General features: G+C 54.1%; 4 protein-coding genes across 4 annotated transcripts; 1 reads left to right on the top strand and 3 right to left on the bottom strand.

Moving 5' to 3' along the window:
• Positions 1 to 558: 558 nt before the first annotated feature.
• M406DRAFT_264336 (kinase-like protein) lies at positions 559 to 2,039 on the bottom strand (the record flags this gene model as incomplete). The annotated part of the gene is made up of 2 exons (XM_040917655.1): positions 559 to 1,110; positions 1,197 to 2,039. The coding sequence occupies 2 exons, from the start codon at positions 2,037 to 2,039 to the stop codon at positions 559 to 561; spliced, it is 1,395 nt and encodes a 464-aa protein (XP_040773263.1).
• Positions 2,040 to 3,419: 1,380 nt separating this feature from the next.
• M406DRAFT_46827 (uncharacterized protein) lies at positions 3,420 to 6,068 on the top strand (the record flags this gene model as incomplete). Its single annotated transcript, XM_040924314.1, has 5 exons — positions 3,420 to 3,566; positions 3,600 to 4,052; positions 4,104 to 5,261; positions 5,544 to 5,807; positions 5,904 to 6,068. Coding segments are annotated over 5 exons (2,187 nt in total), but the record flags the coding sequence as incomplete, so codon positions are not given.
• Positions 6,069 to 6,938: 870 nt separating this feature from the next.
• M406DRAFT_332664 (uncharacterized protein) lies at positions 6,939 to 7,710 on the bottom strand (the record flags this gene model as incomplete). The annotated part of the gene is made up of 3 exons (XM_040920775.1): positions 6,939 to 7,017; positions 7,097 to 7,176; positions 7,300 to 7,710. 3 exons carry the CDS (start codon positions 7,708 to 7,710, stop codon positions 6,939 to 6,941), a joined length of 570 nt encoding a protein of 189 aa, XP_040773261.1.
• A 1,587-nt stretch (positions 7,711 to 9,297) lies between these two features.
• Positions 9,298 to 11,430, bottom strand: M406DRAFT_72297 (uncharacterized protein; the record flags this gene model as incomplete). The annotated part of the gene is made up of 3 exons (XM_040925536.1): positions 9,298 to 10,532; positions 10,598 to 10,884; positions 10,952 to 11,430. 3 exons carry the CDS (start codon positions 11,428 to 11,430, stop codon positions 9,298 to 9,300), a joined length of 2,001 nt encoding a protein of 666 aa, XP_040773260.1.
• Positions 11,431 to 12,429: the final 999 nt, after the last annotated feature.

Here is a 12,429-nt window from a genome sequence, read left to right as displayed (position 1 = left end):
TGATCACACAAGGGAACCCCAATGCTCTCAGTTTCTTTCTTTTCTTCTATCTCTCTTTTCTAGTTCACATTTAGACTTTGGCATAGCGTTGTACTCACAAAGTGTGCGACACTCAAAATACAGCAAATTCATAGGGAGTAAGTTTTGTTTCCGAAAATAGATATTATCACCTATATAATAACCCAGCGCCAAAATATGCTGCATCCCTCAAGGGGTTTCTTTTGCCTCTTTCTCGCTATCTCAAGAAGAAGAAAAAACCAAAAAGAAAGAAAAGAAGAAGAGCATGTTGAATACCTTGAGACTTTCTCTCTTTCTACCCGTCTCTCTGGTGAGGAGGACAGGTTGGGTATTTCCGCACCTGAAACATTTTGCGTTTTACTGTCTCCTTTTCTTACTCTCTCTTTCTCTCTCATACACACACAAAATAAGAGCACACGCCATGCAAAGACACAATAGAACCAACAATCACGCTTCGCAGACGTTGTAAATCAAGACGTGCCAACTATAGCCCCCTCTTTCTCTGTTTTCTTTCTTTCTCTTTTTCTCCTTCTTTCTTTTCTACTCCTCGGCCCACCGCATCTCCCTCAGCGGCATGTTCTCGCCCTTGGCCAGCCTGGTCCCGTCGACCTCGGCCCGCCAGGCCCAGTACTCGCCGAGCCGGACCTCAGCGTATGAGGCGTAGTCGAAGTCGATCTGGGAGATGGTGGCCTGGATCAGGGACCAGATGCCCCAGTAGAAGCCCGGCACGCCGCGGTAGACGTCGACCTCGGCCGTGAGCCTCTGGACCTCGGCGTCGTGGTCGTACGCGCCCCCAGCCAGGGCAAAGTAGGACCGCACGTACTCGGCGACGAACTCGCGCCTCTGGGATCTTGTGGGGAGCACGCTGAAGTCGCAGTCGAAGCCGCCCCACTCGGCGAAGTGGTTGGCCAGGTCGAAGGCGGCAGGCGAGGGCACTGCATACTCGTAGTCGATGAAGGTGACTGATACTGACTCGTCGTCGGCATTGCTGGTGGTGGAAACTGGTGCCGGTATGTCGGGCAGTGAGGTGGCCTCACCTTTGGGGAGGACGATGACGTTCCCGCACAGGAGATCGCAATGGGCAAATACGAGCTGTTATGGCCAGATTATTTAGTTATAGGTCGGTCCTCAGCTGCGTCTTAGCCACCTGAAAAAAAAGGGGAAAAGGTTGTACTCACACCGTCACTGCCCAAGCCCGGACGAGGGCTCAGCTCGGCCACCAGCCTGGCCAGTTCGCGCTGCAGCAGGGCCTGCCTCTCCTTCTGGGCCTGGGTATCGGTGGGCAACGCAAAGATCCACTTCTGCATGACGGTCCAGATGTTGGGAGCCCGTTTCCCAGGGCAGGCGCCGTCGACAGCCTCCTGCAGGGTCTCAAAAGTTCTGGAGCCGGCGTCAACACACTTGAGGACGTCGGCGGCGTGGCCGTTCATCTTCTCGCTCAGGTGGGTCTTGCCGGGCAGGCAGGGCACGGTGGCGTGCCACTGGGCCAGGCGCCTGGCCACGGCAAGATAGACGTCCCTCCGGCGCAGGCCCTCGGGGTGGGTGACGGTGCCGCGGATAAACCTGTACATCATGCCGTTCTCGAAGCGGGCCAGCAGCTCGGGGGCCAGGCCGTGCTGCATCAGGAGCTCGTGGTTCTGGGTCTCGCGGGCACGGTCGATGATCAGGTCGGTGCCGTTGCCGTAGGCCCGGAGCAGGATGGCCTCGCGGTCGACATCGTCCTTGGATAGGCCTGGGCGCCGGTGGACGGCCTTGAGGAGGGTGTTGGTGATGCCGTCGGTGAAGCGGACGAATTCGATCGACGAGTCGGGGGAGGACCAGTCGGGACGGAGGGCGAGGATGAGGCTTCTTGCCGACGCGTCCGAGTCGTTGTTCGTGAAGGTCTGGGGAATGAAGGGGACAGGATGGTGTGAGGAGGAAGGGGTTGTCGTAGTAGCGGTAGTGCTAGGAGCCGTCGCGCTGGTGCCATTGGTAGTGGTTGCGGCTGCGACGGCGCCGTTTGGTTGGTCTTGATGTATCATGGTCGGCCGGGTCGGGTCGGTAGAAGGGGGACCAAGTTTGGAGAAAAGGAGGGGTGAAGGAGCCGGCGTGGCTGGTTGCCGCGAGGACAAGGAGGGCGAGGAGCACGAGGATTGTTGACAGGTACCTGGGGAATATGTACACAGTTTGTCGTGGTCGTCGTGGTCGTCGTCGTGGTCGTTGCGATTCAGTTTATGTGTCTCTTGAGTGCAAGAAAGGTCATTGTTAGAATAAAAAAGATTCATTTCGTTCGATTTGTCTACAACCACAGACGGCCCAGAAAACCACAAAAATTCTAGGCTGGAACGGCGGTCACAAACGAGAGGCACGTCATAAGGTACCTGTGACGGAGGGGGGTTCTGATGGGGTACATACGCAATACGTTGAAGAGGGGTCACTCCCGAGCCTGGATCAGTAGTAAAGTATGAGCATGGGGGAACAATCCTTCGTGACATCTGAAGAGGTAGAGACCTCGTACCGTTTATATTGGGAGAAGCCAACAAGTAAACAGTGAAGAGAAGAAGAAGAAGGGAAAAAGAAAGAAGAAAAAAAGCAGGGAGGAGGGGAAGAAGAAAAAGTAATTACCTTGTCCTCTTCACATCGGAAAACTGCGTATGCTTTTTTTCCCTTCTTCTCGAAATTGCACAGGCGAGGCACGCGACGGATTCCCAGAAAAAGGCAGGAAGAAAAAAAAGAGAGAGAACAAAAAAAAAAAATGAGGAGATACTTTTGCGTAAAGGTACGACGCTACGTACTGCGGTACTTTTCAGATGTGTCGTGGCCGTTGGTGTACTTGTAGTATTAGTACAGCATGTCGTACCGTACTAAATTGTAGGTAAATAAGGGGTTTCCCAGCAAGACGGGTCCGCTATTCAGAAATGCTAGGGCCGTTTGTGGGGGTTGTTTCTGGCAGGCATGTGATTGGTTTCTCGTAATCGATTTAGGTACCTTGGTAGCTTAGCAGCTCAACAACAGAAGGAGAGGAGCAGAGGAGTAATAGTAGGAAAGAGAGGGTCCCGCCCCGCCCCGCCCCTTCCCTGGTAGAAGATCACATCGGGAAAGTTGAGCCACAGACTCAACTAAAGGATGGCGTCAATTTGATATTCGAGAAATTGTTTCTCATTATTGCGCCCTCTCTTCTGCCCCTGCTTGAGGCGCGACGGCCTTGCCACGAGCCGCTTTCACCAAGCATTCAAGCTCAGGGTCGTCGTCATCATGTGTCGCAACATGGAAAGCCAAGCTCTCTCAACAGGTCAACAGGCATACGAACCATCCATCTGAGGCCTAGCAGCCTTGTATGTGATCGACCAAAGACTGTGTCTCTTTGTTTCCAAGGGGACCAGGACAGCTGGCTGACCATCAACACGCGGCTGTGATTCATCACATCGACCATGGCTCTTCCGGTCCTCCCAAACTCTTCAAACTTCCTGGGCGTGGCCCTCGTCATAAACAGGAACCGTGACGGCCCCAGGTTCGTGTTTCACTACCCTCCTCACATTGTACCTGTTGCGGAGCGACGCAGTGAGGAGGTAGAGGACGAGGACGAGGATGGCCATGACGAGGGCGCCGATGAGGATGACATCCTGCTCGACAAGGTCGCAGCAGCCACCGATGGCCTGACGCCCTACAATCTGAATATCTCCGATCTCATATCATGGAACCAGGATGACCATATCATCACCGATGGTGGCACCCAGATCGTTCCCTGGGAGCATGTTGCTGGATTCCCCACCAAGGACCTCGAGAGCATATTGACCCCGGCAAGAGCCTACCACAAGACGCTCTTCCAGATATCGCTCGACCCGCTGTATTTTGTGTCATATCCTATACACAAGCCCGAGAATGGCATATGGAAGAAGAAGAAGAGTAAGAAGAAACAGGAGAAGTCCAAGCACGAGGATGCGGATGCCAACCCCCGCAAGGATGACGAGCAGATCTCGCCAAACGATGAGGGCGAGGGCGGCGGCGGCGGCGGCGAGGCCAATGACAAAGAAGAAGGCGACGCCGCCCATGATGTGGCTTCCGTGACCGAGACTATCGATACGACCAGGGACATGACAGAGAAGACGACCGCCGGTGAAGAGACAGAAGACAAGATCAGCAACATGACCATGTTCAACCTGGTCTTCATCCTCAACCCAAAGAAGCATGAGGCCAGGGACCTGATCGACACCATGTACACCAACATCATCCGCAAGGTCAACAAGGCCTACAAATACGTCCAGCAGCGTAGCGACTTCGTCTGGAAGGAATCCAAAAAGATCCTGCTGCTCAAGGACAAGGCTCGCGAGGAGAGGAGGAAGATGAGCCAGCTGTGGGAGGAGATCCTGCAGAGCTCCTCGCTGGCCGCATCGATGCAGGACCTGTACGAGGCCATCTCGCACAACAAGATCGCCGCTCTCCAGCTCGAGACGGGCGAGGGGACCATCACACATTCGGTACAGATCCCGGTGCCCTTCCACATCGCTGATCTCCCACCCGTCGACCGTGAGGAGGATAGCCGCGGCCTGTGGATCACAACAGCCAATTCTTTTGTAGGCGACCATAATAATGACGCCCTCGACGAGTCTCAGTACCTAGATAGGAATTTTGCGTTGCTTCTCATGGGCGATGACAAGAAGATCATCTCTGAGCTCTCGGCCGACCCTGATGAGACGACCCTCTCCATGATCGAGTTCGTCCGACACTCCAAGCCCATCATCTCCTTCCATCAGGTCTCCCAACAGACCAACAACATCCTCACTCTCGGTCAAGTCCGCAAATATGCCCAGCACTTTATCTTCTGGCGGCGCGCCATTGCCATCCCGCCCCTGCACGCACGGGACGTCTATGTCCTGTCGCCCAACGCAGACATGAAGACACTCCCACGCGCGTCCGCCGCATGGGCACGTCAGTTCCCTTTTGCGCCTGCTCTTCCCAACTTCCTTTCCGACCTCTCCGCCGCGCCCAAGCCCTACAAGTGGTTCTGCCCGTCCAAGTCCTTCCGCCCAAACTATCTCCACATGCTGGCCTGGCTTATGCGTGGCGGCTGGGTGATGCAGCTCTGCACGTTTACATACGTCATTGTCTGGCCCGAGATCATCTACGAGGTGGACTATGCGCTCGAGGCCGAAGAGGTCGCCCGCGCCAAGAAGGCCCAGGCTGCCGCCACCGACGAGCTGGCTCACGCGCCCGGGGAGCGCAAGAGGCGCGGGAGCACCAACTCGGGCATGGCGGGAAGCGCGGTCGGCACCGACCTGGCAAGCTCGACCTCGACTCTGCAGAGGACGGCGAGCTACGCGGGCGGCCTCGACCGGAGCATTTCGGACCTCTCTGCGCTCTCCATCGCCGACATGTCGGCACGCGGCCTGGGAGCGGGTGCCGCCGACTCCCCGCAGCCCGACCTCTCCCCGCCGTCATCCCCGCCAGCCTTTTTGCTCCGCGAGGTCGATCCTCGTGGCACCGACACCCCAGAGCCGCCCACGCCCACGCCCAGCTCCCCCAGTGCGTCGCGCCCACACTCACAGCCCACACTCGCCGAGCAGGTCGCCGAGAAGGCCCGCCTCGAGCGCATCGCTGACAAGGCGGCGCGGGAACTCGCTGAGAAGGCCACAGCGCACGCACGCAAGGCCTCTCCCCGTGCCACGGAACACCCCAGCGTCAACGGCGCCGCCCACCTTGCTGGCCTGAGCCCGTACATCATCCTCGATGCCAAGAAGACAACAGGCAAAGAGAGCCTGTACCTGAGTGCGATCGGCCGCCGGCTCAGGGAGAGGCGGACAGAGCCGTCTGTAGGGTCGAGAAAGGACGCTGGCAAGAAGGCCGGCGCGGGTGGCAAGGAGGGAAAGGCCGGCGGTACCGCCGCTACTGCCGCCGCGAGGGGGGAGGACTGGGACGAGAAGGTGGCAAACCACTGGCCTGTGTTCTGGAAGTACTTCAACGGGCGGTCGGCGCTGGAGCGCATCGCGCTGCAGGAGGAGATGAAGAGGAAGGAGGTGTGGAATCTGCTGACGGCTATGAGCGAGTACCTTCTCTGCGTGAGACATTGGTGAATATAAAGGAATAGTAGTCTCCTCTGGACAGATAGATCAGAATGCCAGGTTAGTCGGAGTCTACGGAATAGACGGACGGCAGAGGCAAGAAAGACTATTTGGGGAACAATGATTGATGGTGGTAGTAGTGGTATATATTTGATAAACAGATGTAACGAATGCGACTGATTCCAACTCTCGACACCCCAGGAACTGGGCGCGCATCCTGTGGAAAGGAACAGGGAAACCTATCCTCCGATCTCGAAATCCACTCAGGTATCATTGTGCAAGACCAGGAAACAAATAAAGCAGGGGAAACGATAAGAGACCTAACTAATGCTGTGTTGGGGGGGGGGGGGAGGAAGTAAAACAAATAACAGAATAACCTCCGGCCCGAATATAGTACTATAAAGGAAAAGAAGGACGAAGAGAAAAAAAGAACAGAGACGAAAGCTCGGGTGTAATAAAAATCAAAATCAAAACCTGCGACTCCAGAAGCCGACTCCTAATCGTGTATTGTAAGATCATAGGCCCCCTCGAGCAGAGGAGACGAGGTATCTCTCGCGAAGTCGAACAAAAGGGGAGAGGAAAGGTACAGAACGCCGCTGTGTTACCTCGCACACAGCCCTTAAGACCCGCCTACCGAAGTATGCAAGTAAAGGTGGTCAAAGTCGACAATAATAATGTGACAACCAGCAAAAAACCACCATGCATGACGATTAATCCCCCCCCCCCCCAAAAAAAAGGGTAGGACGAAAAAAAACTTGCTCAGGATCAGACAACGGAGTCTATACCGATCCATTAACTCCGAGCCCGATGACGAGGCGTTGGGTGAAATGCGAAAGATGGGACGCGGCAAGGCCTGCTGCCAGGGCCAAAGAGGAGAGAGGCTCAAGACATCTCCATGAACTCGTCCTCCTCATCGAAACTGGCACGGTTCATGAAGACTTTCCAAAGGAGATAACCGGAGCTGTGGTAGTATATGAATGCAATCAGCGGGCTGCGACTCGGTGAATCGCAATAAATGAATGTCTTGCGTCTGCACTTACAATCCGGTCATGATGCCAAAGAGAGTATAAAAGCCAAACCCTTCTCCCCACCCCATGGTTCCCAAGGCGAATCCGACGCCCTGTTACCATTTTCAAGATTTATGATTAGTAAAGGATTGGTATCAGACGACAACATTATCATTGTCGCTTTGTTCCCCCCTTCTCTTTTCTTCTATCGTCAAACGGGAATAGTCTTGACTCACAAAAGGTCCCAGGATATCCGTCGTGATCAAGTAAAAGCACGCCGCAGCCGACGCCGTCCGCAGCGCCCGGCTGGCATTCGCCCACTCCTGGTCGCTAATGGCAGCCCGCACCTTGGGGTCCGACAGATTCAGCTCCGTAGCTGCTGACCAGGCCCCGTCGGCCCCTGCGCCGATGCTTCTCTTGTTGTTCGCCGAGGGGAGGAAGATGGACTTGAAGGTGACGCCGGGGGTGTTGTGGAGCGCGCCCGCGTCTTCCTCGAGGCGCGCCCGCTCGGCGTAGAACATGTACTCCTCGAATGTCACGGCCGGGTCGTGGAGCCTGCGCATCTGCGGCTTGATGCCAGCCGCACGATCGTGCAGCTCCATCGAGCCGTGGTTGGCTGTATCATCGCTGCTGTGCTTTTCGTTCATGGTCACAGCGATTCCAGACTAATGCGATCCTGGATTCTCGGGCAACTAAACTTTGAGAGGTTGCTCTTCGACTCCTTTGACCTGAACAGTCTTGACTCACAAAAGAATTGGCACGGCGTATGAATGCATTGAAGGAAGCTTGAGTGTTTATATAAGTTGAGATCAATTGATTGACGAAAACTTTAGGTTTTAGATAAGGGAGACAAAGAAGAAAAATCACCTCACTCAACCAACCTCCACAAAGGACCTGGGAATTTTCTAGAACACCTGATCATCATCGATCGTTCCATTGGTCTCGTGGCAAATTCGGCACCCATGACGATATGGGTGTCGCAGAAAGGCTGGGTTGAACGAACCCCCCTTGTCCCAACAGCCTCAAGTGCTGTCACCCTCCTCTTTCTCCTTCTCCTCTGCTTGCCCCTCCCTCCCCCAACGGCCTGCATACGACAAATTGGTCAGCTCCTCCCCGGATAAGATACCGACCAGCAGGCAGCAGTTTAGAAACTAAACAATGCGGTGTGCATCATCCCCAATCAGGAATGTAAGAATATCCCGCCGTGGCGTCCACTAAACTACCTTCGTTGGATGGAAGTGAGTGAGACGCGATGGACACATGGGTTTGTGTTTTACATGTTGGTTGCTGTGCCTCGTCCAAATACATATTCCATCTGCAAAGTGCCCGGGGGGTTTTTTTTTAATTAATTTTTCTTTCATTCATCCTTCCTTGAGTTGGTGTTCTGCTATTGAACTATATAGTGAGACTTAAAGTACATAGCAATGGTACGTTTGTCGTTACAAGTGACGTGCCAAGAACGCCGCAGCCGCCCCGTAAGCTTATTAGAATCAAGCTTTGTGTGGATATAGGGTGCCGAACGTCACTTGCAGTGAGACCCCAGGCCGGTCCTCTGGGGGAGACATCTATCCGTTATTACCGCACCGGCTGTACCAAAATGAGCATAGCAGCGGCTCAGCAAAGTCGGTGCTTTGAACGGACGGGCTAGTGTATTCTGCAACGTCCCAATGCGGAACAAGTTATCAACTCATCCATTAGGCAGCCTTTTAAAAGTTGACAACCTCAAGGTGGAGTGAAGGTTGTGGAAGAATGGACACGAGGTCATTGGTCTCTTCGGAACAAACAACTTGTAGATAGGTCCAAACAAGTCCGAGACCAATTCAGAAGTTATCAATTCATCTGCAGCATAATTCAATCAGATAAGGCGAGAGAAAAGAACAACAGGTTTAGGATAATATTGTCTCCGAAATCAGGCAGCATTTTAACGTGCATCTAAGCGAGCGACCAGACACATCACTCACCGTACGTCAGTCAACTGAGTCTGGACAAAAGGGCCGAGATCAAGCACAAGCTTGATGGTTGGGCAAGATATGGACGAGTTCCAGATACCCGACAACCCGGAGCGCCGAGGGTGAATAGTATCGAGCCCCGCTGTGAAGAATGAAAATCATGAGCCCAGGGCTGCCCAACTTCGGACGTTGATATGTAATCCATATTGCGGGCCGTACAGGGCCAGGGCTATCCATACACAGCAAGTCACCACCAACTCCTTGCCTCCTCCACTAGTGCATTCATCACGAGAAAAGATAGCCTGGGTCCTGAGTGGCTTCAGGGGGCAGCGATAGTCCCCAGTCACCGTCGTCGATAGGCCACAGGTTTGGATCCAGCGAGTCAAAGGCATTGTCCATCCAAAAATCGTTCATCATAGCTTCATCATACATGGCCTGATGTTCCACGGCGCTCTGGGCAGCCTCCTCAACCACCGGCTCAGGAGCACCACAAGTGTCCACCACCGGCGCCTTGGGGCCTCTGCTTGCATTTGTGGTAGTAGTAGTAGTAGGAGGAGGAGGAGGAGGAGGAGGAGGAGCTGCACCATCACCTGCCTGCACATCGTGGCCGCTCTCGTTGTTGCTGCACTTCTGCAGCATCTCAGAGACACCGCCGGCAGCCATGATTTCGGAGAATTTCTCCAGCTTGGCACGGGCAATCAAGACCTTTTTGGCACAAACACACCAGATGTCGTTTTGCCACACGCCGCCGTTATACCGTTCAAGCTCATTGTGTGCCTCTTCACAGCGTTGGGCCAAGGTTGTCAAGAGGCCCACAATGTCGAGATTCAGCCCAGGCTGCGAGTGGAGTTTGGCTTTCAGTGTCGCCACGGCGCGTGGGATATTCGGGTCCGAGGTCTCGCGTATGTGACAGGCGGGGATCTGTGCCGGGTCTGTGATGAGTGGTGGTACTTGGCGGCACCTGACTGCCACAGGATTCGTGGCATTGGCGGGAGCGGCTGGGGAGGGCAGGCCGCTGCTGGCCGAGGGTGAGTCTGTGCATGTTGGAGCTGCCGTTCTCTCTCCTGCAGGTGATTTCGAAGTAGCACAAGTGGTGCTTCTTTCCTCGAAGGAGGGCGGGGCAGGGAAGCCAGCCCCAAAGAGAGTAGCAGGATTTGGTCTCCGCGCCGAGGGGTCCCATATTACCTTCTGCGGAGTGAGGATGTCGGGTGGAGCTCTGGAGGAACGAGTCCGTCCGGGCCCCATCACCTTGGCCCATCTAGCAAGCATCGTAACACCCGAGAGTATGTGAAGCATGGTGTAAATCGGCATCAAGGTGTAGAACTCTGTGGGCAGAGAAAGAAATGTGTCAAAAAATCCTTGGAGGGCGGCTCGAGCACGATAAAACACATCAAGGGTAGAGAATCTGCCATTACTTATAGTGGCGAATGAGTCGGCCAGATTCTGAAGAAGTGGAAGCTCGACCGGCGGTGGTTGATAGATGCGGAGGACTGCTGATGCGTAATGCACTTTCAGTAATTCTGCGGGAGATGATGCGTTAGTACTAATAGTACAGGATGTAAGACCTCCTTCGAAGAAAACTCACTATTATCTTTCAAGGTCGAAGGCAGGGACTGCTGCAGTCTTCGTAGCTCCTGTTCAAAGGCGCTCTGACCTGCCAAGGTTGGTGTGCGATACGCGCTAAGGACATCTTCATCTTCGTCCTCATTGGAGAGAAAGTTGTGAACCTGCTCCGTGAGGTGTTGGATCTTGACGAGATGAACAAGAAGTTGATCGAAAGCAGCCTCTGGCGCTTCCTCCAACTCCCTCAGACACTTTTTCAGGTATTTGGAGAACTTCATCGGAAGGAGTTTCTGTAGTGAAGTGTGTAGGCTTTAAGCCCTTGAATTAATATTCATCGTAATTTGTATAGTCTGATTCTTGGAAAGTGACGACTTACTATGAGGTGAGAAACCAGACACCCAACACTGCTCGTTTATCATCGGCGTTTCTTGGCGGTGGCACGAGCGGAGCCAGGACCATGACACTCGTCCGCTCCTGAACCACAGGTTCCTGGTTTAAGCACATGTCTGCCACGAGCGCCTGGGCCAGATGAATCAGACTGGAAAGCTGGCCGTGCATGACACAGTGGTTATGAAACCAGGCGAGCATGACCAGTATGGCCTGAAGTAGGTCCAAAGATCTTGTCGACGAGATGAGCAGCTCTTTAGTAACCCGGTCCACGAGCTGATACATCTGGCCACGAATCGACCTGACGTCGTAAAGTGACGCTGCCATTTTGATGGCTGCAAACAAGAATGGTCGATCAGCTTTCAGTTGATCAGCCTTGGTTCCCCGCGGTATGATGACGAATGGGAACTGCGGCGTGAGTCGCATCTGGTAAAAGGCAAGGAGATCTTCGTCTGAGACCTTGGGCATGTTGACCTCGCCATGTACAGAGCAGCAGACACATCGCGGCGGACAAGAAGAATTCCAGGCCGGCGGGACGTGAATGATATCATGGCTACCCCCGCCGGAATTGCTTGGTGATGGGTCTGTTGGTGTGCCTATATTCTTCAAAGTTAGCCTTTTGTGAAGCAATCGTGGTCAATCTCTCACAAATCTTGACGCACTTCGGATATCCTCGGATTGGGAGGGGGTTTGTCTCGCGGGCGCGGTCGTCGCAAACTCCCCTGACGCTCTGATGAGGTCGACGAGGCCGTTGAGACGCTCCTCCAACTGGGCTGTCCGTCTATAGTCAGGCCAGTGCAGGTCAGCAAGTAGGGTAGACACGTTAAAGTGATGGATATCTATAAGCTTCAAGGGACGCAGACTCACGTATTCTTCGTCGTCCGCTTTTTTCTCGGGAGATGGACCTGATCTGTGCATTCCTTAGACAGCCGCTTGCACCTAAAAGAGTTAGACATTTGGTTCTTCAGATTAGGCATTCAGTGCAGCTGATTTTTACCTATCACAAGGGGCACCGGCTGAGTTATCGCTTCTGATGCATTTAGCCTACTGAGTGTGAGTGTGTGATGTGTTCATGAAGTGTTCAGGTAGGACGGAGGAGGGTCAAGTTTTGGCACGCACTTTGGCCGACGAGCAGACGGCGCAGGCGCTTCCCCACTTGCCCTGCTCATATCTCAACGCCTTTGGTCCATTTTGAGTGCTTATATCCATTAGATCAGTTCTGTGGGAAACTTGCTGGCAGGACGAACTTGGGCCGGACTTTCAGAGACTCTCAAGGTGGGTGACGATGGGGAGGTTTGACAGTCATAGAAGGGATAAGCGGAGTTTAATGGGATGGCCGAAATCTCCGCCGTATATAAATACGGCAGCCTGAGCCTGGCTTACGGCGCTATGGAACAGCCTGACCCTCTTACATAAGCGGTTCATGCCGCTTACCCGAATACCCTTTGATCCATAACTAAGTCAAAT

The sequence above is a fragment of the Cryphonectria parasitica genome, assembly GCF_011745365.1.
Source record: "Cryphonectria parasitica EP155 unplaced genomic scaffold M406scaffold_7, whole genome shotgun sequence".
In the NCBI taxonomy this organism is placed as follows: Eukaryota; Fungi; Ascomycota; class Sordariomycetes; order Diaporthales; family Cryphonectriaceae; genus Cryphonectria; species Cryphonectria parasitica.
The sequence above is the reverse complement of the archived record's forward strand: the minus strand, read 5'-3'. Positions and strand labels throughout refer to the sequence as shown.